We start from the raw sequence: 25,304 nt of genomic DNA, 5'->3' as shown, positions 1-25,304 counted from the left end.
TCCGCTACAGCTTGTCCGCCAAATAATATTGCGGCATTACTTTGAGCATTTTGCCATTAATAAACCATCAAAGGACTGTGATGGTATTTTGTCAACAGCAGCCAATAGGAGGCCCATAAGCCAACAAAGGTCACAAAGGTGAGTCTTATCAGGACCACCCAGCTGTTCTCCACTTATCCATAATAGCCTCTTGTTAGCATGAATTTAGCTTATAAAGTTATCATATCACAACTCTGGCACGGCTGTCACAAAGAGCGCTTGTTTGCAAGAACGATTAATATAATTGATATAATTGCAGAACTTTTGACATTTTTCCAGCAATCCACAAACAGGAGACGCAACATAGGATTGAACCGTGTGTTCAGATGTCTTTATTACCATTTCAGCACTCATCATGGTATTTCATCGAGGGCATTCCCAAATTGTCTTCAGTAATGATGAATGACATTGTACAAATAGATTCAAAGATTTCGAGGCACAACTGGTGAGTGGAACATTTTTCTTGTTTGTTGGTAATGGATCTTGCGATTAGCTGGTGATCAGTTCACGGTGTACCCCGCCTACAACCTGAAGATTGCTGGGATAGGCTTCTGCAAGCCCGTGACCCTCGTGAGGAGAAGTGGTTCCGATGACGAACGACTGATATTGGATAGCACGGTGACGGCAAGAGGGACTGCTCTCTTTCTTAGTTGTATCTTCTGGAGCTGGACGAGGACACAATGGACTTTGTGACAGTAGCACCGTAGCCTCCGGTATTGCTGCTTGCACCAAAACCACCGGACATGCTGCCACCATAACCAAATCCACCAGCGGAGCCAGAGCTGGAGTATCCGGCTAGAAAAGAAACATTGTATTAATGTCTGTTTGTGAGTTGTAAGAGTAAGCATTGTAGAAGAGGGAAAGCTTACCACTGCCTGAAGTCTGCTGCACATGAATTGTTGCACTGGAGGGTCCAGCGGCAATTCTAATAACAGCACATTTGATTGGATTAATAATTGCACGATTCTGGTTTATGATACTATGAAAATACTTGAGCTTATTTAATGTTGACCTTACCTGTTTTCCTCTCCTTCCAGCAGTTTCCTGTAGGTGGCGATTTCAATGTCCAGGGCCATTTTGACGTTCATCAGCTCCTGGTATTCACGCACCTGGCGGGCCATGTCCTGCTTGGCTTTCTGGAGGGCTTCCTCCAGGTCCTTGATGCGAAGCCTGGCATCCTTCACTGCCAACTCGCCGCGCTCCTCAGCCTCTGCAATCTGAGCCTCCAGGGAAGCCCTCTGCGCAGAGGTTATCACAAACAAAGTCATTCACTGCCATTGACGGATAGAGCCGATAAAGATCCATTTTAACTTTTGTACCTGTGCCTTGACGTTCTCAATCTCATTCTGAAGACGGGCAATCATGCGGTTCAGCTCAGCAATCTCAGCCTTGGTTGATTGAAGGTTTTCGCCGTACTGGCCAGCAGAGTTCTGCATCTCCAAGAACTGTTGTGGAAAATGCAACAAAATGTATCCTGTGTTGCAAAGAGGGGAAAGGAGCAGAACGGATTGTCAGCGTTGCTCTTACCTTCTGTTTGTACCAGGCCTCAGCATCAGCCTTGTTGCGGTTGGCAATGTCCTCATACTGAGCGCGCACTTCGGCCACAATAGCATCCATATCCAGGTTGCGGCTGTTGTCCATCTCCACAACGACAGAGGTGTCCTTGATCTGGGACTGCAGCTCCCGAAGCTCCTGCAGAAGCACAAATTGTTGCAAAGTCAAGACAGTGGCCAGGTTCAAGCAATGGCAAAAACTGCATCCTTATATCACTTACAGCCTCATAGATGGCTCTGAGGAAGTTGATCTCATCCTGAAGAGCATCGCATTTGGCCTCCAGCTCCACCTTGTTCATGTAAGCACCGTCAACATCCTGGAAAGATCATTAAGAGTGTTAAGAAAGCGCTGAACATATTTAAACTTAAATGCAATCTGATTTGACCTTTTTCAAGAGGACAAACTCATTCTCTGCCGCTGTGCGCTTGTTGATTTCATTTTCATACCTTTTAGAACACAAAACAATCAACATCAAACATCATCCCAACATTGTCTTAAAATTAAGCATAAAATGGTATCCAGAAATCCACAAGGTTCCAGTTTTATCAACACTCACTTTGTTTTGAAGTCTTCCACCTGGAGCTGCATGTTCTTCAGTTCTCCCTCCAGCTTGACTTTCTCGTTGCCCAGCCCATCGAGTTGCCTGCGCAGGTTTGCGATGTAAGCCTCAAACATGGCGTCGATGTTGGAGCGGGTGGTGGTCTGGTCCTGCAGGAGGCTCCACTTGGTCTCCAGCATCTTGTTCTGCTGCTCCAGGAAACGTACCTGGGAGGACACCACACATACAAGTTAGTGTTTCTATTCAAAATTCTTTCAGTTGCATTCTGGTTTAACTCGCTCTTTTATTTTAATGACCAATGTATTGTAATTGTATATTTGTGCATGGTTTTGTATGATCCTTGAACCTTTGCCATCATGGCTATGAATTCCCCACCCCCACCCTTGTGTGAATAGCCACACCCTACTGTTGCAGCATTTGAACTCATTTCTCAAGACTTTGACCTGTGAAGGAGTTTCTGACAAATGCTTCAACCAGATGCACAATAATTGTAGCACGACAACAATGTTGACATCTAACTAAAAAATATGTCATCAAGTTAAAGAATAAAAAAATATTTCTAACCTTATCGATGAAGGAAGCGAAGCGATTGTTGAGGGTCTTGATCTGATCCTTTTCCTGGGTACGGACAGCCTGGATGCTTGGGTCAATATCCAGACTCATGGGGGTCAGCAGAGTCTTGTTGACAGTGACTTGGGTGATGCTGGGAGCCAAGTAGTTGCCTCCGCCATAGACACCACCAAGCATTGAGCCAGAGCCCCCCATGGAGGAGGAACTAAATCCACCTGAACCATAACCGCCAACACCAAAACCACCAGCACCTAAACCACCAGCACCTAAACCACCACCACTGGAACTAAGAGTGTAGCTCGTTCTGAAGCCGCCTTGGGATCCTGCATAGGACCTTCTGGAGCCGCCGCTGGAGCCGGACACCGAGTAGGACTTCCTGTACGTGTTCATGTTGCGGTAGTTGAGGTGGTCAAGGGGGAAAAGCGGAGAACTGAAGATGTGCAGGCTTCAAAGGAGAGTCGAGTCCCTCTGAGTGGCGGACCAAAAAGTCTGCTTGCTTTTATGCCCGAGCTGAGCTGATGGGGGAGGAGGCAGACACTCCCCATTACAACCTGTCTTTTCACTTTTTACTGGCTCACCTGACTCCCTCCCACCCCACATGCCTGCAACTCTGATCAACAGGACTTTCCAGTCCTGAAAACATGTAAAATGTGCTCCTTCAATCAACACGGCCACTCCTCCCATTTAAGCAAATATTCTAATATATACTGTTCATGGTGGCTGCTTATGACTTTTGAATAGTGGAAACATCTTTAAACAAAAAATCCTCTCACAGGTCACAACAATCATATTGGAACAGCTGGATTTAAGAAATGAGCGGTCACACTTCTTTGTCTCATCTACCATCTGCTCCATTCATAAAATACAATTTACATTTTATTTGTATCATAGAATGCAATGATTGCCTGTTATTTGCAAGTTTGCAGTTTTAAAGCAATGCTCGGGAGCAGAGGCCAGGCCACTCCCAACGAAAGTCAGGCAGACAAGCCAGACCACTTTGAAGGAGTGGCCTAGTCGATAGTAAAAAACATTCATATGTTTCAAGCCCGTGACATAAGGCTGTGAAATGTCATGCCGTTTAAACACTCAGAATGCAACGTATGGCTTTCGTCGTCACATGTTGCTGTAATGGTTGCTTATGTGTTTGTGCAAAAGAGATTCATCTTGAAAAACTGTACGTGCCTATGATTTATGCTGTCAGCCTGCCATTGCTATGTGAAATTCTGAGCGGTATCTCAGTTTGCCAAGTTAGAAGTGTGACATGCATCCCCTCTACCACTCACTGTTTGCAGAATTCCCCAGCATTGATCTCAAACTTTTCAAATCTGGATTTGAGAAATCAATCAGCCACTGTGGCACAATTTGTGTCATTTAAAAGTGCCTTTATGAGCCATTATTGAACCACCGGTGGGGTCAGAGAATGTCCGTGACAGTATTTAATGGGTTACCACTTGGTCATTTTCAATAATGAAGATATTTCTCGCGTTAATAAAACACACCACGCCTTAGCCAGGAGGCAGAGAGGCAAAACGACTCCAAAAGAAAGCCGACTTGAAAAACGCAATGTAAGCATTGTAGCTGCTGGCTTCATGTTGTCCATGCTCTGTTTTGTGATTTTGTTCATTTTACCCAAAAAGACAGCACAAGGTACATGCAACATTAAAAATTGCTCTTTATCTCACTGACTAACCTGCCACTGGAAGAAAAAAAACAAAACTAATCTTCAGAATGTCATTGTGTGTGCAACATTACTGTAAGGTGTGTCACACTGTGTGGAATGCATCTAAATGTGAGAGTGTTAGTGCAAAGTGAATGGCCTTGCCACACCCTTGTCCTGCAACCTTCCCTTTGACAACACACCACAACCATCAAGTCAACAATCCAGTTCATACCGGAGCCTAATTCTCATCAGATTTAATTTCTCTGTAGTAAATAATGTTCATAATGCCAGGCTGCCAGCATGCATGTAGCTGGAAAAACTCAAAAAAGCCAAGTTGTCCACCAATCCCCAAACATCTCGATCAGCCTTCTGTCACTTATATAAGCGAGTGAAAATTCTTAAATTCCTCACCACTAATCTATGCAGGGAAACAAGTTCTCCAGCTTGTCTTGAATGCTGTTGCACAAGCGCTGTGTAGACAAACAACGAGCCCCTGGCGGAGCTTCTCTTCACAGTGTTTAAAAATGGTCACCAACTTTTGATGCTGAGAGAATCAGGTTCTTCTCCACTGGAGATATGCTCAGTGTTATGTCTGCAGGAGTGGCCACATAGTTATCGCTCATCACTATTATTGAGACAGCAATGATGATCCTGTGAGTAGTTTATTAGTTGAGATCACAAGATTCATGCAGTCTTCAGTTCTCAAGTCAATCTTTGCAGGTAGCGGCACAGATGCTAGCAACCAGACATTATTAGACGTTTTAAAAAAATAATAATAATAAAAGACCTTATTGCCGTTTCTACCAGGAAGTACAGGGTTAGTTTTCTTGTGACAGTTCTGGATGTTTTTTAAAACCTTTCCTTTGTGTCCGTGATTGCAGTCATGTTTTGAATACAGACTAATATCAGCTAATAAATAAATAATAATAAATGATGTTTGTTTTCAGAGCTGATTTATTGTCCCGCTGCGATGTTCATAAAAAAAAAAGAAAGTGCGATGATTTTGACTGACGCATGTAAAACAGCGAGTTTAACACCGGGCGAATATATTTCATCATTTGTCATGTCATCATCTAGGCAGTTAAGACAAAATATTTCTGGCATTTGGCATAAGCCTCGACAGGAGTTATTTTAAGCCAAGCTATTTTTTTTTTTTCATTCATAAACCCATGAGTAATAACTGCCAAGGCTCAGCCTCAGGTAAACATGACAAACCTGTCAATAAAATGGAGAAAATAGCTCGGCTTTCTCCTAAGCATGTCTGGACGCATCCCGAGAACTAATTATAGGTTGAAGTGTTACAGTGCCCTTCTCAAAAGTATTTTCTCAAACAAAAAACCAGACAGACAGGAAGGAGATGAGGTGCTCAGATTTATTGGCGATCTTATTTGTTGCAACTGTCATCAATCATGTTGCTAAAAGGATTTACCCAAAATGAATCTGGTTTCAACACAACTGAAGCATTAAAGGCAAGGGAATGCTCAACAAAAATAAGGAATTATTTGCCCAAGAAAGATTGCGACGCTAATCGTTTAATAAATCTTGTATCATATTTGTAAACATGTAAAATTCCTCCAACTCTCTTTACTAGCGTCGGCACTCAAATCTAAAAATCGGAGACTTCTCGTAAGGACTGGAGCAGTCTTCTTGTCTCTTTCAGAGCATCAGTTGTTCAAGATTGTGTGAATACAAATGTTTCCCTTACATTGTTCCAACATCCCTTACCTCCATTGCTTCTCTTTTCCAAAGTCAGTGCAGGAATATGACATTTTGCTTTGCAACTGACCTGCCGCATGTTGAAGGCCACATTTACTTTCAGATACTCTTAAATGATGATGACTGTTGCAATGGACCCAGTGACTCATGGTCCTAATTTGGCAAAGTGCAAATTCTTTGAATTGGTATGTTTGCTTCATCGGGGTATGTAAATGAGTTAACAGATCTTGGGGTCAATTTGAGATTTTCAGAAAGAGAGGGACTGCTCTCCTTCTTAAAGGAATCTCCTGCTGGAACTGCTTGAGGACACCGTGGAGGACTTGGTGATGGTGCCACTGTATCCTCCAGTCACGCTGCCACCATAGCTAGCAGACATGCTGCCGCCACCGCTGCTGCCACCGTAACCAAATCCACCGCTGCTGGACATTCCTAGAAGAGAGCAAAGGCATTCATTTGTTAATCCCAAGTGCAAATACATCTGATCAATATAGATGATTGATAACTTACCGCTTGAGGACTGTTGCACATGGATGGTTGCTGTAGATGGTCCAGAGAGCAGTCTGGGTGGTGGCACATTTTGGATTAGATGAATGATGATACAATAGTGACAAATTTAATAATACTGAGGTCCTACCTGTTTTCCTCTCCTTCCAGCAGTTTCCGGTAGGTGGCGATTTCAATGTCCAGGGCCATCTTGACGTTCATCAGCTCCTGGTATTCACGCACCTGGCGGGCCATGTCCTGCTTGGCTTTCTGGAGGGCTTCCTCCAGGTCCTTGATGCGGAGATTGGCATCCTTCACTGCCAACTCGCCACGCTGCTCAGCCTCTGCAATCTGAGCCTCCAGGGAAGCCCTCTGCGCAGAGGTTATCACAAACAAAGTCATTCACTGCCATTGACGGCTAGAGCCGATAAAGATCCATTTTAACTTTTGTACCTGTGCCTTGACGTTCTCAATCTCGTTCTGAAGACGGGCAATCATGCGGTTCAGCTCAGCAATCTCAGCCTTGGTTGATTGAAGGTTTTCGCCGTACTGGCCAGCAGAGTTCTGCATCTCCAAGAACTGTTGTGGAAAATGCAACAAAATGTACCCTGTGTTGCAAAGAGGGGAAAGGAGCGGAACTGATTCTCAGCGTTGCTCTTACCTTCTGTTTGTACCAGGCCTCCGCATCAGCCTTGTTGCGGTTGGCAATGTCCTCATACTGAGCGCGCACTTCGGCCACAATGGCATCCATATCCAGGTTGCGGCTGTTGTCCATCTCCACAATGACAGAGGTGTCCTTGATCTGGGACTGCAGCTCCCGAAGCTCCTGCAGAAGCACAAATTGTTGCAAAGTCAAGACAGTGCCCAGGTTCAAGCAATGGCAAAAACTGCATCATTGTATCACTTACAGCCTCATAGATGGCTCTGAGGAAGTTGATCTCATCCTGAAGAGCATCGCATTTGGCCTCCAGCTCCACCTTGTTCATGTAGGCAGCATCAACATCCTGGGAAAAAAAATTCAAGCATTAGAATATATTCCAAGTAATGTGTATTAGTTAATTAATCGATTAGTTCCCACCTTCTTCAAGACCACAAACTCATTCTCTGCCGCTGTGCGCTTGTTGATTTCATCTTCATACCTTTGGACACAGAACATAAAATCAATCATCTTCATTTGTTCACTAAAATATCCACAACAGATTAATCTACTCACTTTCTCTTGAAGTCTTCCACCTGGAGCTGCATGTTCTTCAGTTCTCCCTCCAACTTGACCTTCTCGTTGCCCAGCCCATCGAGTTGCCTGCGCAGGTTTGCGATGTAGGCCTCAAACATGGCGTCGATGTTGGAGCGGGTGGTGGTCTGGTCCTGCAGGAGGCTCCACTTGGTCTCCAGCATCTTGTTCTGCTGCTCCAGGAAACGAACCTGCAGGAACACAGCACCAGAGAAAATTGTTCAAATGTACATTTGATTTTTATTGTGTTAGTTTAACTTGATGTTACATTTTTGCGTGTTACTGTCAGTGGCCTATAATCCCTTCTCTTCAATCTAATCAATGAATAGCCACACCTTCAATCGTAACTATAATGACCACTATCTATGACTTTTGAGAATCGTTATAATTCATTTGGTATGGCTTTGATGTTCTCGTTTATACTTTGTTTAGCTAATGAAGGCCACAGTCGCTCCAGCTATATAAAAAAAAAAAAAAAAAGATTAGGTGTGGCAGATAAGCCAGGGAGACCAAGCATCTGTTGCATCATCGGATTCATGCTCTCATTTTTTTGCGTGCCATTTTTTTGTGATTACTACTCTAACTTTCAATGACAAGCAAAACAGTAAGGTACTACTGTACAATTTTTGGGGGGGGGATCCAATTTGCATCAAGTAGAATAGCATAGATCATCGTTGAAAATGAATAGACTGATTATTTTCTAATCCTGCCCATCGTACAAGCTACTCATCGATCGCTACAACGCCAAACAAATAAGCGTCACGGCTTTGCTGCTTAGTCAGGTAAATCCGTATCACTATTTTGGTTGGCTGCGGTCTGAAACAAAGATCATTTGTGCATACTACGAACGGGCTTATCACAACCAACCTTGTCAATGAAGGAAGCAAAACGGTTGTTGAGGGTCTTAATCTGATCCTTTTCCTGGGTGCGAACAGCCTGGAAGCTGGGGTCAATATCCAGTTTTAGGGGGGCCAGCAGACTCTGGTTGACTGTGACTTGGTTGATGCTGGCGCCCATCATTCCTCCTCCATAAGAACCACCACTACCGAGCATTGAGCTGCTGCTAAAGCCCATGCTTACGCCTCCAGCATTACCACCATAGCCATAACCCCCAAAACCACCAGAAGTGGAACCAAGATTTTGGCTGGATCTCCTGATGGTGTAGCTGCTAGTTACGGGTCCTGCGAAGGACCTCCTGGAGGCGCTACTGCTTCCTGCAATTGAGTAGGACTTCCTGCCCGAGATCATGTTGGCGTAGTTGAGGTGGTCAAAGGGGGAAAGTGGAGAACTGAAGATGTGCACGCTTCAAAGGAGAGTTAAGTCCCTCTGAGTGTCTGATGGAAAGGTCGGCTGGCTTTTATGGCTGAGCTGGGCTGATGAGGGAGGATCCTCATCACTACAACCTGTCCTCACTTTTACTAGCCAACCACAGTCCCTCCCAACCTACATGCCTCTGGCTCTGAAGAGGAGTGTCCAATCCTGTAAAACAGGTAGTTAGGGTTTGTCAGAAGATAAATTGTGCCACACCCTACCTGGGAAAGGCTGAGAGTAAGAGTTTGGCAGAAGGGAAAGGTTGTTATGCAAGGAAACAAAGACTTAATGGGTTCTGAGAGTGTATCAATAGGTGAACAACAATAACCCAAATGGGGGCAATGTTACTGAGCATTATTGCAAATATATATTTGTTCAACATTATTCAAATCAGAACCCTGCATCCTTTGGGTGATGTCCGTATTACTGTTGTACTAAGGATCAGAGTATACTCATGCTAGAAAAGTTGACTGTCAAACACTGTGAGCATATCCACTATGTGCGCACACTTGCAGCCTACAATGAGGCACTCTAAAGTCGGCATGCAAGACTATTCAAAAAAACATGCAATAGTGCTTTGCTCTGGGACTTTATCTTAACAGTCTCAGAATCCCTTGATGAGGTGGCAACGGTGTAAATTATCCACCGAACATCTCGATCGCAAATACATTTTCAAAAATATGCAAATAACTAAAGACCTGTTGGACTTATCTGTTTAATTGCACACAATGTGGGCATGCAGGGATTCCAGAGATTTTCCATAATACAGTATGTCACATTTTAGTCATCTTGGGTAGGTCCCAACTGTGTTGAATTGGAATAGGCCTTCAAAAATATATGTCAAGACAAATCCACCCATCTACTAAAGTCCCTGAACAGATCACCAGTCAGTCACAGAACTGACACACAACCGCTCACATTCCAAAAGTTTATTGGATCTTACATATTTTTGGACTATGGGAGGAAGCAGAGCCCATACAAGGCTGCTAATATTTGAGTAAATAAACCACGTAAGCAAATTTCTGTGCATACTGTGTCCTGCTCAGTGTGTGATCATACGGCAGGAAAATTACAAAACAGAGAGAGCAAACATACGGCTGTAATGGCTGTTCAGCGAGAAGCCTTCAGGCAATTTATTGTTGTCGCAAAAGGCGTGTTGCAGCAGGTCGCAAATGTGCCAGGGAGTTGCCCAATATATTTCAAGCTGTATACTATACTGTGTCTTGTCGAGTGGGAATTTTCTTGTTCCGTGAAAAACAATCAAACAAGCTTCAGGAGTGCACTTCAGGTGTACTGGCTGCATGACAGGACTTAATGTCACCACACCCAGTTGTCGTACTCTCAAACCGCTCCATTTTTATTTCTTCACTCTGTACACTTGGTGGTGTTGAGGCCTGCAGTCTTTTTCGTTCTTCCCAAACCTTTCACACGCATGCGCCTTTAATTTCTACCATGGTGTGGAACTTTACCCCGAAGCTCAAATGTCGGCTGTCCGACAACTATTTGGAGAAAACTGACGTTCAAAATTGCTCACTATATCCGTTTGAAATTGACAATGCTTGTATTTACTCACAAGCAGAGCATGTCAAGTAAGTGATGGTCTCCAAACCCTGCCCGGGTGCTTGCCCGACTCCAGAGTCTTCAGTGGACAAACACCAAGCATGCTTGAAAAACTGCAAATGCAATCTCTGGTTTATTATATCTGTATGAATGACAAAATGATTTTTATTATTTGTTGTTTTTACTACCAAACAAATGAAAACATTCCACGAAAAATATTTTAAGAGCTTTTTTGAGCTGAGATTACAATGTGGAGTTTTTTCCATTAGCGTACAGTATGTGTAAAATGGGTGTGGACATTCTTTTGAGGTGCATTTCTGCTAGCTCACCTTCCTCATACTTACTTTTATGAAAAAAGACAATTCACATGATGTCGACTTACATTTGTGATTGTCTGCAAAACACACATGTCAATTTAAAATGACATTTGCTTTTTTAATGTAGTGAGAATGAATCAAACTGATGTACATGTTATGCTCGTTTGTCACCGGGCAACAAATTGTGAATTATCTTCAGTTGCACACTGTATCTTATTCACAGAGCTGATGCTTTTTTTTTTTTTTTTTTGCTGCCACTGCTCTATTTCAAGGAGAGCACATTACGAAAGATTTTGTCATTCTTGCCATGATAGACAATACAAGTACTCCCACGCATATTTCACATCACAAATGCTTTTAATTGTTACTTACTAGGATTTTTTGGGGTTCTACTTGTTAATCGTTTCACACCTTCATGTGTATCATTCCATTGAATGGAAACACACATGCAATGGGTATTGAAATAACTTTTTTTTTTAACTTTGTGCTGAGCATACCATTGTAGAGGATCGGATTTCACACAGAGCCATGCCAAGCGCGCCTTAACAGTAGCGAGCAAAGACACATCTCCACCTACGAATTGCCATTTTTATTTTTTGGAATGTAATTCAGACTTTTCTCATCTATTACTCCCGAAACTCTTCCTTGTTTATACAAATTTTATTCAATATTTGAGAATAATTGTCAATTTTTGTCTATGTGAAGCCCTTTGAGACTGTTTGTGATTTAGGGCTATACAAATAAACTTGACTTGACTTGACTTGACTTGACTTGACTTGACGGAGCGTCAGTAAAATGCAGTTCCCACCTTGTTTTTTTTTATCAGCAGCTTGTAAAATACAAAGCAATTGTGCCAATGCATTCAAAGCCAAAGGCCTGAATTCCCGAAATGGATAAGTTCACATTATGTCAAAGTCTGCATTGTATCTATGGCTCAAGGCAAAATGAGGCTTTTTGATGTTTGGTTTTGGTGACAAAAACCTACCGAGCAACCACAGCCTGGTGACAATTCACATTTGTTTCGTCTTACTGTGAATTCAAATGTTTGATGAGCAAACCTGAGAAGGAAACACTGCACGACTGCAATAATGTGTGCACTCAAACATGACGAATATTCTTGCACACCTGATCTGCAGACATTTCTGCATGTTTGCCTTATTTATTCATTAGTTGATGTCATGTTGATTTAACCTTACTTCAGTGAAGTTTGGACGCACCTTTTATGAAACCAACAGGATTAAACAAAATCAACCATGACGTTTTATCTAGCTCTAATCAGTTCATCGACCAAATGACTCATAAGCAGAAACGAGTCCACTCACAAACACACCCCTTCATACCTGTGTCGGCGTTGCGACGTGGGTGTGTCTGCCAGGGAGTGTTGCAGGTTTGGATAGTAATCTAAACTTGGCCATTCGCCACCTGCGAAAATGGACACACCCTTACAACACAGAAGCCGTAAATCGTGCGTGGAACTAACTTATGAGGGCCAAGTGCAGGGAATGTGGTTAACCTGCATGAATGTCAACTATTGGCTTGTTAACATTAATGAGTGCGGCACAAAAGGCTTTCACTAAAGCTCCAACGAAATAGCTGAGCCGCGTTACTGAGTTGACGTTTTGAGCACATTTTCACACATCTTGCAGAGTTGACAAGTCGACAGAATTCGCATGCCAACACAATTCCTTCTACTCTGCCTGCAGAACTGGACTTTAACGCCTTGTCAATGTGTCGACTCCTCCCACAACAGGCACACTCATACTCCGCCCTACCCGACACACACACACACACACACACACGTACAGTATGCGCTGTAATTTTGTAAGACATTCGCCATGGGAACTCTGGCACAAGCTGCAGTGAAACTGGATGATTCACTTTTATGCAGACATCCAATGAGACGTCTGGCCAAAAAGTTGTAACGAAATATGAGCTTTGCTTGCGTAACTGGCAAACACCTGTTTGCATGTAGTATCTGTTCATAATCGTTATTCTGCTCACTGTTTTGCAGATTATGATTCTTCTTCACAATTGAATTCAAATCTATCTACACCACAAATACTCATAATGCATTTTAACATTTATTGGATTTCATTATTTTTCTATTCGGGCCTTTGAGTACATAGAAACCAAGATGGCCTCTGTAAATCATCATCACTGTGACAACCAACCGCAATCTGTCATTTCCATGTCGTTATTATTAAGTAGTGTAGATATAAACTTCCACAACATTGTTGGATTTCTGACCCATCTACACATTGGCCATTCATAATAACACAATTTGTTGAAGCAGGTCAGTGCGCTCAATCGAGTCGTGCACGCATTCTTGTCCGGGACACCGCCCAGCCTATCAGGCCTTTGGCACCGTCTCTTGCCTCTCAGTGACTCAAAGATACTCACCATTGAAGTCATGCAATGTACACGTCTATCAACAGTTAGAGGGGGGTGCAGCCATAGCTGTGCTTCAGTCGAGTGATAACCGTAGAATTTGTGCTGGAGGGTGGGTCTGCTTTTAGTTGCTCAGTCAACAGTGAAACCTGTTTGGTATCACACCCAGGATTATTAATGTGCATGTTTGATGATTTAGGAATGAATAAGGTAGAGTTCTTGACATAGGGTATTTCTAAATTTGGTCACGCGGTCAGAAATTTTGTATTGTTTGTTTGTAGTCAGCAGAAATGGTACTAATTGTGTGTACAGTGGGGGCGGAACGACACTTGTATGCAAGAATGACTAATGAGACTGACTACATTCTCTTCCCATCATTCGTCTCACTAATATTCTGTTATTGCAGTGGTGCCTAGCAACCCATGTTCTGTCACCAAACAAACAAATTCCAAGCTTGATGCTTAAAAATGCACTGTATTTATAAATTGAATAAACAATGCAATTAAATGGCAATGTATTATTATTTTTTGATTACAATAGAAAACTGCAAACTAGAACGGTAGGCCGCTTTGTTCACACCGGCAATGTTGGCATGTTTGAACAAGTGAAAGTAAAGTGTCATACGCTGACCCCACCCAGGCAGCTCTAACTTTACTGGGTGTCATTTTCATAGTAGTGAATAATTAACTTGTGCTCTTTAGCAAGAGTGAACCAACAGAATGAGAGCGTGTGAGGAAGAGGGCCCTCGCTGCAATGCGTGGACGGTCAAATGCTCCATAGGTGGGAAAATCGTCACTATTGATGACGACACTTGTCCAGTTAAGCAATAGCGCACTCTGCTGATATTTCTGCAACACCAACGACCGCAAAATGACAAGTTCAACACATTTAAATGCACTTAAGAAAAGTCAACTATTGCATGAAATTATTTAGTTAATAACTTGAGCAACAGAGAGTTCCAAGGATGACATATTTGATTTCTTTCTTTCTTTCTTTCTTTCTTTCTTTCTTTCTTTCTTTCTTTCTTTCTTTCTTTCTTTCTTTCTTTCTTTCTTTCTTTCTTTCTTTCTTTCTTTCTTGTTTTATTTATTTATTTATTTATTGCTTTGCTTTGCCACAGAGTCCAAAGTTGACTGTGGGTAACAAAGTAAGGGATGGATCAGAATGTTAAGCATGTACTACATCTATTTGTTTTTTTTTATCAACAAGGGACACACACACACACGGACACACTGACCCGAACTGTTCTGATCCGAACCTTAACCCAAACATCTGACGCTTTAAAGGTCCCACGCATCTCCAGGAGATAGTTACTGTTGCAATACCTTAAATGTTCCTGTCCGAGTGGTTTACACACTGATCAAGTTTTGTAGCATACTGCCTGTCAAATGACTTAAGCTGCTTTGGACTAAACTAACACATATTTTGTTGACACAGCGTTTCTGAACAATGATGGTACCAAACAGTTGATAGTGAATCCATCGAGCCAAACACAATATTAAGAAGAAACAAACAGTTGCAGTGATGCAAAATAAATAGATGAAATATTTGAGGACAGCCAAAAATGCATTATACAACCTTTGCAATTCTTTTGCTCTAATGATTTGATTGCCTTCATTATGGCAGGGCCTGCAGCACAACAACTCTTGTACAGCGGCAGGCATTCAAAGCTTCACACCCATCCTTAACAATGCATCGCTCTTGGGTGGGGCAGCTCGACTTTCAGATCAGAATTTAGATGCTGAACTGGAACCAAACAGGTCCAGTTCACAGGTTTTAGCAGTTGTGCTGAGATGCCCTGCAGGGACTTAACTACTTGTCAGTCAAAATGAGGGAGAAACAACACATGATGATCCTTGAACTTACTTGAGTTGTTTTGTTTTGTTTTTCGAAAGGGTGGCTTTGAATGCTTGAAATGGTTGCGAGAGGTGCAGCTGGGAAGGTTTGATTCAAACAAAGCCATTTGATTGTATGCATCAGCAAAAAAAAGTCAATCAGCTTAAAACTTAAATGAACAAGTGCGTGAATGGAGTTGCACGTCATATAACATATAATAAAAAAAATGGCAAAAAAAAAAGTATGTTGAATAGATCACTAGTCAGCATTACATTTAAGAACAGTCTACCATGTCGCTCTGTGACTGACATTACAAAAATTGAGAAATCAAATGCCACTTTCACCCAGAAACTAATTTTCTTGTTTACGTAAAACCACAATGTACCTTCCTGCTAAATTTCAATCCTTTGTTGATCTGTAGGCACAATTGCTACTCTTATTTGAAGACATATTTATATTGAAGCAAGAAGTCGAGAACCAACGTTAACAGAAACTTATGTTACCATCCAATAATTCGAAAATGCTTTTAACTGCCAACCCTCTAACAAGTCTAACTTGTGTGGTTCAGAGTTACCACATTTAACTGCAGGATGATGCAAAGATGATTGAATGTTCCCACTGAAACTTGGCGACAATTTGAGGAGTCGCACAGTACTTACTACACCGAGGCCTAGGTTGCACGTTACATAACACAATCCAAAACCGGTGTTAAATACCATCGCAAGTGGTGCAACAATAATGAAAGGTGCATTATATAAATCTAAAATATTCTGAAATAACTTACTGGATGAACACACAAAAGTCAAGCTGTTTGTTCGACCCTATATGATACCCGTGAAAACGCTTTCAAGCACGCGGCAGTAATTTGCTGAAAGTATGAGTGCGTGTCAGCAACTGCCAGGGAACATTTCTCTGCTGTTGCCAGATGTCTAACCCTCAATTATGCGGATGCTTAATGATGCTTTAATGATTAAATCTACTCTATTTGATTCCCACATGCCATGACTCCAGCATGACATTTTGCTGTCTATGGTTATCGGCACACTGTCCCCTTTGCTAAAAAGCCAAAGAAAAAGGTATTCTTCCAGAAGCTCCAAACAACACCTTCTGGATATTTGATAATGAGATTAAAAATCACGTGATACAGAGTAAAATCGATTTTATATTGTTGTTTGGTTGTTTGCATTGTCTTTTTAGCTGCTTGAATGTACAATTGGACTGCATATAAGGTAGGTCAACATTTGAACTTCATGACTCTCCCCACCCACGGGTGTTATTCCAGGTTATGTTCACTTTGGATTCATGTGTGCACACATTGTAAACTGTGCTAATCTTGACTCAAGCCTGATCATATACTCATCTTATCGTGTATATAGTCAGCAGTCACAGTTGTGCTAAAGAAGAAAACAGTTAAGGACATAACCTTTGTGAGGCTTTCTACAACATGAGAGCTTTGATAGCCTTGGGTGTGGCACCACTACCCACAATGCATGTTCTAACTAGTTTTTTTTAATTTTATTTAATGTTGTTTTTTTTAGTTATCCATTCATAGTAGTCTCCGATTCACAAATTGTAATATGGACATTACATTCATTGTAGGTTTTGTGAAGTGTGGCTTCAGATTTCACCTTAGGCCTCCCTACCTAATTTGTTGTTTTCAATTGGCCCATCCCTGGCCTAAATAGTTTGTTATAAATGTATCTGTTTTGATCACTTGTTTCACTAGATTCTGAGTGAGAGACAAGAATAATAGGGTGGCTCAAGAAAAATCAACAAATCACATGCACTCATCATGTTTAGTGTCAATAATACTTGAGAGCTGAACGTGTCATTGTGCTCGTGAGAACCTTTTTTCCTCAAACGCCGATTACAAGAGGAAAAGAAGAAAAGAAAAACAAATTCCACATTCCGTGACAAAAGACAACAGCCTACTTTGTAAACGGCAGTTTGATTTATTGACTTCAGTAAAACCTATGCCACATAGTCACCTAGTGGCCAGTTGCATTTATTGCACTGATAACATCTGACTGTACTGAAATTTACAATATGGCATTGATGAATGGTTTTCCCACTTGCTGCTCACAGATCCTTGACAGAAAGAGAAAAGGCATTCGCCTTATAAACTCAAACGAAATGGTGTGATTTTTTTTGGGAGGGGCCAAATTTAACTCAAATGGGGTTTGAGAAGATCACTCAGCCACAACTTCAGCCTCCACCTGCTCCTCAGTTTTAGCGACCTCAGTAACAGCGGGCACCTCCACCTCCTTCTTCACCTCAGTAGTGCTCACCACAGTTTCTGTTGTGGTGACACTAGTGGTGCTCTTCACCTCCGCAGTCTCCGCCTCAGGCACAGAATCGCCGCTCGCCTTGATGGTGCCAAATGAGCAGCTGACGTAAGATGGGGTACAGGAGCTCTCCAGGCCATAAGCATTGTAGTTCATAGCTGTGCATTAAAAAACATATATTTTATATATGCACATATATACAGATATATTAGGGGTGTGACAACAAAATAAATGAATGGAATACATACAGGTGATTTTGGACACCTTGGTCTTGATTCCAGTTGTGAACCTAAATGAGACATATAGATCTTAATTAATAACAAAACTTACAACATGAAAAAAAAGTCCAAATGATCACACCTGTCCTCCTCTCCCTCGAGAAGTTTCCTGTAAGTGGCGATCTCAATGTCCAGGGCAAGCTTCACGTTCATCAGTTCCTGGTATTGGCGGACCTGCAGGGCCATGTCCTGCTTGGCCCTCTGAAGAGCCTCCTCCAGTTCTCTAATGCGGAGTTTGGCATCCTTCACTGCCAACTCACCACGTTCCTGAACCTCAGCGATCTGGGCCTCCAAATTATTGTTCTAATCAAAAGATGAAAAGTGTTTGTGGTTGTTTTCTTTATCGCTGCTCCAAAGAGTTTCCTTGGATTCTTAATGACTACAATCTATGAAAATGAGCCAGGTGGTCCTCACCTGTGCTTTAACCATGTCAATTTCAGACTGGAGCCTCATTATTCTGCGGTTCATGTCAGCAATTTCCGCCTTGGTTAACTTCAGATCTTCACTGCATTTACCAGCAGACTCCTGCATCTGGGCATACTATAGGGAAATGCAGCACATGCAGGTCAGCTGTACTAATAGAAAATCTTCCGTTGGCTTTTCTGTCCAAATAATCCATTACCTTGTTCTGGTACCATGATTCCGCCTCAGCTCTGCTTCGATTGGCGATGTCTTCATACTGGGCACGTACTTCAGCAACGATGGCATCCATGTCCAAGTTACGGCTGTTGTCCATCTCCACGACGACAGATGTATCCTTGATCTGACTCTGTAGTTCATGGATTTCCTATACAACCAAAAGACAGACAGACGTGAAACTTCAATGCAGGTGATCACCATAGTGTAGATCGGTGACTCATTAAAAGTTCATTACAGCATTGAAGATCTGCCTCAGGAAGTCAATTTCATCAGAAAGTCCATCGAGTTTGGCCTCTAACTCTGCTTTGATCAAAAATGCTGCATCTGTGTCCTGTGTGGCATCAGACACTGCTTAGAATGCATTCTTGCACACTACACGTCAAATATGCAAATGACCCGTGTATGGGAAACCTGAATTTAGTGTGACTATTACAAAAAAATGATCGGAAGACCTGAACACACCTTCTTCAAGAGAACAAAGTTGTTCTCACATTCATTGCGCTTGTTGATTTCATCCTCGTATCTAAAGGAGTAGAAATGTACTGTCTCAGTTTAATACAGATAATAATAATAATAAATGACCACCACTGTTGAGTTTCAATATCTCACACAGCACGTACTGTATTATCGTAACAACAACCCTCAAGATGTGTCACTTTAGTCCAAAAACAAACACACACTGTACACTTTATAATCACATCGATGTCTATAAAACGCCACAAGGTGGCAGTATTCCTGTGCATTACCTTTCCATTATGTCTTTAATTTACTTTCATAGCAGCTTTTAAGCAAAAAAATGATCATGTGTTTGTCTTTTGAGATTCCACAGTATTCCTAAAGCATCATCAACTCACTTGGTCTTGAAGTCCTCAACCAGACCTGTCATGTGATGAAGTTCCGATTCCAGCTTGACCTTTTCATGGCTCAAGTTGTCCAACTGCTTTCGGAGGTTGGCGATGTAGGCTTCAAACATGGCATCGATGCTGGAGCATGCTGGGGTTTGCTCTTGCAAAAGTTTCCATTTGGTCTCCAGCATTTTGTTCTGCTGTTCCAGGAAGCGTACCTACAGAATAAAAGCATCATGTAATAGCAATAAGATCCAGAGGAGAGCGCCCCCGTGCAGATAACATGTATGCATTTCTGGAGAAATCTAACTACAATCAACACAAATGAATAAACTGTATGGAATTTGGGACAGGAGTCTTTCAGAATGTGTGATAAAGAGATAGGAGTTTGAAATGAATAGCTTCACTGTGTGGCTGGACAAAGAAGGCCAAATGACTCCTCTGACACCACATCAATGTCACGTCAATTATTACTCACTCAACTTGGAGCCACAATGAACATGTTTCCCAATTGTAATGCATCGGTGCCCCTTTACAATGTCTCCTTTCAGTGTCCTCACCCTGGGTGGGGTCTTCTTGGGCAAACAGAACAAGCATGCATGTGTAGTTCCACAATGCAGAGGAAGGGGGAAAAGGCTTGTTTTTTTTTTACAGTGCAAAGAACTTGCGTGATTGATTGCTGGGTTAACTTCTAGCTCACATTTGTCAGGGAGGCCTCCTTAAACAAGAAAACCAGCAAAGGGGCGACGTGGAGATCACAGGTGATCAATCACTGGCAGAGAGCAAATTTTTCATTCTTATTATTGAGTGTCATTTTTGCAAGCGGTGTTTGGAGGGAGGAGGCTACAGCGTTTTATTTATCTATTTAATTATTTATTTATTTATTTATACAGATGCAAATAAATAGCCTGTATGGGTCTATTCTCCTTTGATCCAAAATAAAATAATATTACGCCAAAGCAGTGGTCCTCGAGTTGCTTCTTGGTTATGTTGGTGGTCCCTTGGACTAAACCAGTTGAAAACCCTTGTACGAATGAAACTTGGTACTTGAAAGAAGTTGAAGTTGACTGACCTTGTCAATGAAAGATGCGAAACGGTTGTTGAGGGTCTTGATCTGCTCCTTCTCCTGGATGCGGACCGACTGGATGGTGGGGTCAATTTCCAGGTTCAAGGGGGCCAGCAGGCTCTTGTTCACCGTCACCTCTGTGATGGGGGCCACCACTTCCTGGCCCATGCCTCCACCAAAGCCCACGTAGCCAAACTCTAATCCACCAGCTCTTTGGGCCGACCCCCCGGCAACATACCCACCGACCATCTTGAAGCCTCCAATGGCGGCACCGCTGCTGCCCACCCCACCGTAGGAGCCGCGGACTACGCAGCTTTGCCTGCCAGCACCCAAACCTTGACCACCGTAACCGGAAAAGGAGCGGCTGCTGAAGCTCTGACTCGGGCCTTTGGTTGTGGACAGGGTGGAGAAGGTGGTGGTCTTCACAGCTCTGGCAGACATGGTCACAAAGGATTCTGTGGCAGCAAGGTGGGGTGAGAGGAGGCTCGAAGACTCTGCTGGAAATGGGAGAGTCAGGCAGATAGACCGTGCCTGGGTTTTGGTGCTATTTATCTGAACAGGGGAGGGTCTCTCCTTGTTCGTGATTGGCCATTGTATTGAACACAGGGATATGGCATGAGGTGTGGAGATGGGTGTGTTGTCAAGAAAGAAAATCACATCTTGTTGGACATTAACAGCCAGCAAATTGTTCAAGGGAATGACAGTCATTGTTTCAAACCACATTAAAAAAAACTCATCTGCTATTATAACAATTTGAATAACCTTACTTAAGCTTAGTTTTCTTTCATCAAAAAATGGTGTTATTAAAATGTTTTGGCAAATATCTGCAGACGCGGCACCGAGTCAAACCTTCAGCACAGCAATTCGAGCGGCTCACTTCTCACAGGCATGACATATTGGAAAGTAAATTGGCTTCTCCCACGTGTGACTTGCTCCACGCGTTTGTGGCCAGCGACTGTATGTCTCAGAAATGTGACAAACATATTTTTACCCAATGAATAGTTTAACTGTCATTGTCATAAAATACTTTTAACGAGATTGAAAAAGCAAGAGTTAAGTGGACTTTTATGGGCAGTATGCTCAATAATATGGAAGCATGAACATTCCTTCTTTATCAGCCTGTGGAGAGCAAACAAAGTGGCATTTTTCTTGTCCCACCTTAAGTCTTAAATACCTTTCAAATTACCCGTAAAAACCAACAAACGGAAAAAATACAGATCATCCACTGGGTAAAGAGGCTTTTGACAAATTTGTTTTGCATGACATTCCACAAAATGCGATCACAGTGGAACCACTTGTACACAAATGTGTGTAATTGTATGATACTTATGCATTGTTTACTTCAAACATGAAATAATTTTTTATTTTTATTTCTTCATCAGGAAAGTAAGAGCATGGGCTGAGAGGCCAAGATGTCTTATCGCAAGTCTATTAAGAGGGCACTGGTGTAATGGTTTGTATAAATGTGTGAAGTGACACACTAAGTGAGGAATGTTCCGAAGGTCTCGCATACACGTTACAAGTCAACGAGGATGATGAAGTCAATTAAAAGTTATACAGGCAGTAAAGCAAATAAAAAAGGTTTAAGATGAGGTTTGTATAAATATAGAATATCATAAGGCAAAGCATGCAAATAGTTTCTCAAATTTGATAGTATTTGCAGTTCTATGATTATTTAATAGCCTATGACATTTTTTGTAGATGTCATACTTATAAGACGTCACAGATTCATTCTGACAAATGTTATGAATAAAAAGTGGATAGTTCAGGAGGATCCTGCCAAGCCTTAGACGTTATCAATCAAGTCAGTCGTAAAACCCAGCTCCTGCTCATACATTATTGCTCAGTCTATGCAATACCAAATCTGCCCTGTTGAGGTCACTAAAACTCACTTTGTCAGCGGGTAGCCGACTTTATACTGTTTTTTTCTGACGTCTGCCACCCAGTGACTGCAGACGGAGAGTGCATGTGTACTGCAATTATAACACTACCAAGAGAGGGCGCTACTACCTCACCCCTCAATTGGTTTGCCTTGAAAAGCAAGACAGGGAAAAATCATTGAAGCAACTGTTTTGATCTTGTTTGTGTTTTTTTAAAGTGAATGTGAGCCTGATGAAGACACAGATTATGCTCTCACGAGGTAACTTAAACGACTCTAAAGCTGCACAGCAACTTTGTTCTTTGAAGGACACGTTTTAATGAAGTGCATCAAATACTGCAATCATTTATTTCCAATTGAATAAGACAATGACCGCTGCTACTCCAGCCTTATCAAGGGAAGAGTTAAGAAGATCCTGATTTGTTTGTTTGGGGGTTGTGATGGTGAAGCAAAATGTTGTCAGGTTTTTTTCCATTCAAATAACGACAACCGCAACGCTGTCACGCGGGTTGAGTCATGCGGATTTAATTTATCGTTCCTCTTTATATCTCGCGCTTCACTTCACAAGCTGGATTTTCCACATTTTTTTCCTTTTGGTTAGTGAGCAAGTGAATGACGCTAAAATCTGGACAATCTTGAAACGGAAAGTTGTTGATGTTGCAGAGTTAAATGCAAAATAATAATAATAATAATGATAATAATAATACCGTATTTGCCGGTGTACAGGTCGACTCGGTGTATAAGTCGACCCCCTAAAATTCGACGGAAATTTACGATTTTATGATATATCCTTTGTATAAGTCGAGCTCAATTGTTGCATTATATTAAACTTCAAAATTCAATATGCGAAATTTATTGACGAAATGTGTTCAAATTCCGGGAGGCCGTGCGCATGCGGCTGTTTATAAGCACCGCGGAGGAGATCGCGGCCGGCGAGCTCGCGCACGCCACCCGGCACCAACGGGAGGCCGGAAATAGCTCCAAGCCGAGCGGATCGGCACTTTATAAGCACCGCGGAGGAGATCGCGGCGCCTCATTGGACTTCCAGCGGCCGGCGAGCTCGCGCACCCGCCCGGCACATCCGGGAGGCCGTGCGCACGAGCCAAGTGGCCGAAAATAGCCCCCGCCGAGCGGATCGGCTGTTTATAAGCACCGCGGAGGTGGTCGCGGCGTCTCATTCGACTTCCAGCGGCCGGCGAGCTCGCGCACCCGCCCGGCACATCCGGGAGGCCGTGCGCACGAGCCAAGTGGCCGAAAATAGCCCCCGCCGAGCGGATCGGCTGTTTATAAGCACCGCGGAGGTGGTGGCGGCGCCTCATTCGACTTCCAGCGGCCGGCGAGCTCGCGCACCCGCCCGGCACATCCGGGAGGCCGTGCGCACGAGCCAAGTGGCCAAAAATAGCCCCCGCCGAGCGGATCGGCTGTTTATAAGCACCGCGGAGGTGGTGGCGGCGCCTCATTCGACTTCCAGCGGCCGGCGAGCTCGCGCACCCGCCCGGCACATCCGGGAGGCCGTGCGCACGAGCCAAGTGGCCGAAAATAGCCCCCGCCGAGCGGATCGGCTGTTTATAAGCACCGCGGAGGTGGTCGCGGCGTCTCATTCGACTTCCAGCGGCCGGCGAGCTCGCGCACCCGCCCGGCACATCCGGGAGGCCGTGCGCACGAGCCAAGTGGCCGAAAATAGCCCCCGCCGAGCGGATCGGCTGTTTATAAGCACCGCGGAGGTGGTGGCGGCGCCTCATTCGACTTCCAGCGGGCCGCGCACTCGCGCACGCCGCCCGGTTCAAATTTTCTAAGTGCAACGCACAATGAGATGCATGAGAAACGGCCTTGGTTACCATCACATTTGAAGCGATGAATACGAAGTTAAATTTTATGACTCGGTGTATAAGTCGAGGTCGATTTTTTTCGGTCGATTTTGGATCGAAAAAGGTCGACCAATACACCGGCAAATACGGTAATAAAAGTGCAGAGTTTAATTCAAGGGCCAAGGGAGCCACATTCCTGAAGGCACTACCGTGTTGCTTTGGTTTTTATTGAGGGTGCTATCAGCTTTTTTGGGCGAGGGGGCACCATTCACTATGAAAAGACAAATAATGAATAAATAAACAACCTGCTAAATGTCTTGAGAGAGCTGTGGCTTCACACACATCACTCAACATCTGAGCATGCCCCTTGAAAATCAAGTGCTGTGTTTAGGAGAGTTTTCAATTTCATATTTATGTCAACCTGTTGATCCATGTGATGTCAGCTGTTGTTTCTCAAAAGTCTTCTCTGCTTTCTTCTATCAAAGGTGAAGCCACGTCTTCAGTAGTTATTGTATCAATAGACGACCCGATATGTGCGGATCAACCGATACAACGTGATTGGTGAACAAAGGTGTCCTTTATCTGTGTTTTGTTTGTGATTGTATTGTGAGCACGGTATCAGCTAACGCGCTGGCTTTGTGCATCTCAGCTTTTCCACAGCCCCCGGGATATCTCGGAAGCTTGTGTCCTTTGGATTTTCTTTGTGAATGTGGGAACAGTTATTGTCTTCACTGTGTACATTTTGTTTGTGTTGAAATGTGATGACAGCTATCACTGAAAGGGTTAAGCAATCACAAGTCAACTTTGCACATTTGTTGGTTAACATTGTGTTTATTTCACAGAGCTTAAACTTTTTTTTGCATGTGGCAAAATGGTTTTACGTCTGTGCCTGGCTGACCAGGGCTGGAGGCTGCAATGAAAAGCGGGCATTATTCCTTTTATGGGTAAAACAAAAGCATTTGGTTGTTTTTGCCAAGTTCTTTCATTTTTCTGTTAAAGATTATGTAACCTTACACTTCTCTCATTTGCCTATGCTCTCTCTCTCTCTCTTGCTCTCAACCAAACTGATTTGCATTGCAGGGTTTGTTGCATATAATATGCTTTGTATGTTTCCATGACGATTGAAGACACACCAGGTTAGAAAAGGAAACATGTGGGCAAAGGAGAGCGTGAGAGAGAGCAGGAAATGAAAATTGGGGCGATGCTCAAGTGGGCTGGGTCTAAAAAAGGCCAACTGAGATTGAGGGGGGAAGGAGGCGGAGTATAAATTCCCCACTTCC

At 43.0% G+C, this 25,304-nt stretch overlaps 3 protein-coding genes across 3 annotated transcripts; all 3 read right to left on the bottom strand.

Moving 5' to 3' along the window:
- Positions 1–343: 343 nt before the first annotated feature.
- On the bottom strand, positions 344–3,209 carry LOC148390390 (keratin, type II cytoskeletal 8-like). The gene is made up of 9 exons (XM_088389236.1): positions 2,717–3,209; positions 2,150–2,358; positions 1,979–2,039; positions 1,814–1,909; positions 1,567–1,731; positions 1,359–1,484; positions 1,057–1,277; positions 909–964; positions 344–834 (listed from the first exon to the last, which is right to left on the bottom strand). Exons 1-9 carry the CDS (start codon positions 3,110–3,112, stop codon positions 686–688), a joined length of 1,479 nt encoding a protein of 492 aa, XP_088245362.1. The 5' UTR covers positions 3,113–3,209; the 3' UTR covers positions 344–685.
- A 2,531-nt stretch (positions 3,210–5,740) lies between these two features.
- Positions 5,741–9,189, bottom strand: LOC148390389 (keratin, type II cytoskeletal cochleal-like). Its single transcript, XM_088389237.1, has 9 exons — positions 8,680–9,189; positions 7,795–8,003; positions 7,660–7,720; positions 7,490–7,585; positions 7,243–7,407; positions 7,035–7,160; positions 6,733–6,953; positions 6,606–6,658; positions 5,741–6,527 (listed from the first exon to the last, which is right to left on the bottom strand). The coding sequence occupies exons 1-9, from the start codon at positions 9,058–9,060 to the stop codon at positions 6,373–6,375; spliced, it is 1,467 nt and encodes a 488-aa protein (XP_088245363.1). The 5' UTR covers positions 9,061–9,189; the 3' UTR covers positions 5,741–6,372.
- Positions 9,190–17,156: 7,967 nt separating this feature from the next.
- On the bottom strand, positions 17,157–20,855 carry LOC148390388 (keratin, type II cytoskeletal 8-like). Its single transcript, XM_088389199.1, has 9 exons — positions 20,344–20,855; positions 19,281–19,489; positions 18,889–18,949; positions 18,662–18,757; positions 18,410–18,574; positions 18,202–18,327; positions 17,870–18,090; positions 17,758–17,798; positions 17,157–17,667 (listed from the first exon to the last, which is right to left on the bottom strand). Exons 1-9 carry the CDS (start codon positions 20,776–20,778, stop codon positions 17,414–17,416), a joined length of 1,608 nt encoding a protein of 535 aa, XP_088245325.1. The 5' UTR covers positions 20,779–20,855; the 3' UTR covers positions 17,157–17,413.
- Between the last annotated feature and the right edge of the window lie 4,449 nt (positions 20,856–25,304).

The sequence above is a fragment of the Syngnathus floridae genome, chromosome 11, assembly GCF_059516105.1.
Source record: "Syngnathus floridae isolate MCC-2025c chromosome 11, RoL_Sflo_1.0, whole genome shotgun sequence".
Taxonomy (NCBI): domain Eukaryota; kingdom Metazoa; phylum Chordata; class Actinopteri; order Syngnathiformes; family Syngnathidae; genus Syngnathus; species Syngnathus floridae.
Note: the sequence above shows the minus strand (reverse complement) of the source record. Positions and strands in the feature narration are given on the sequence as shown.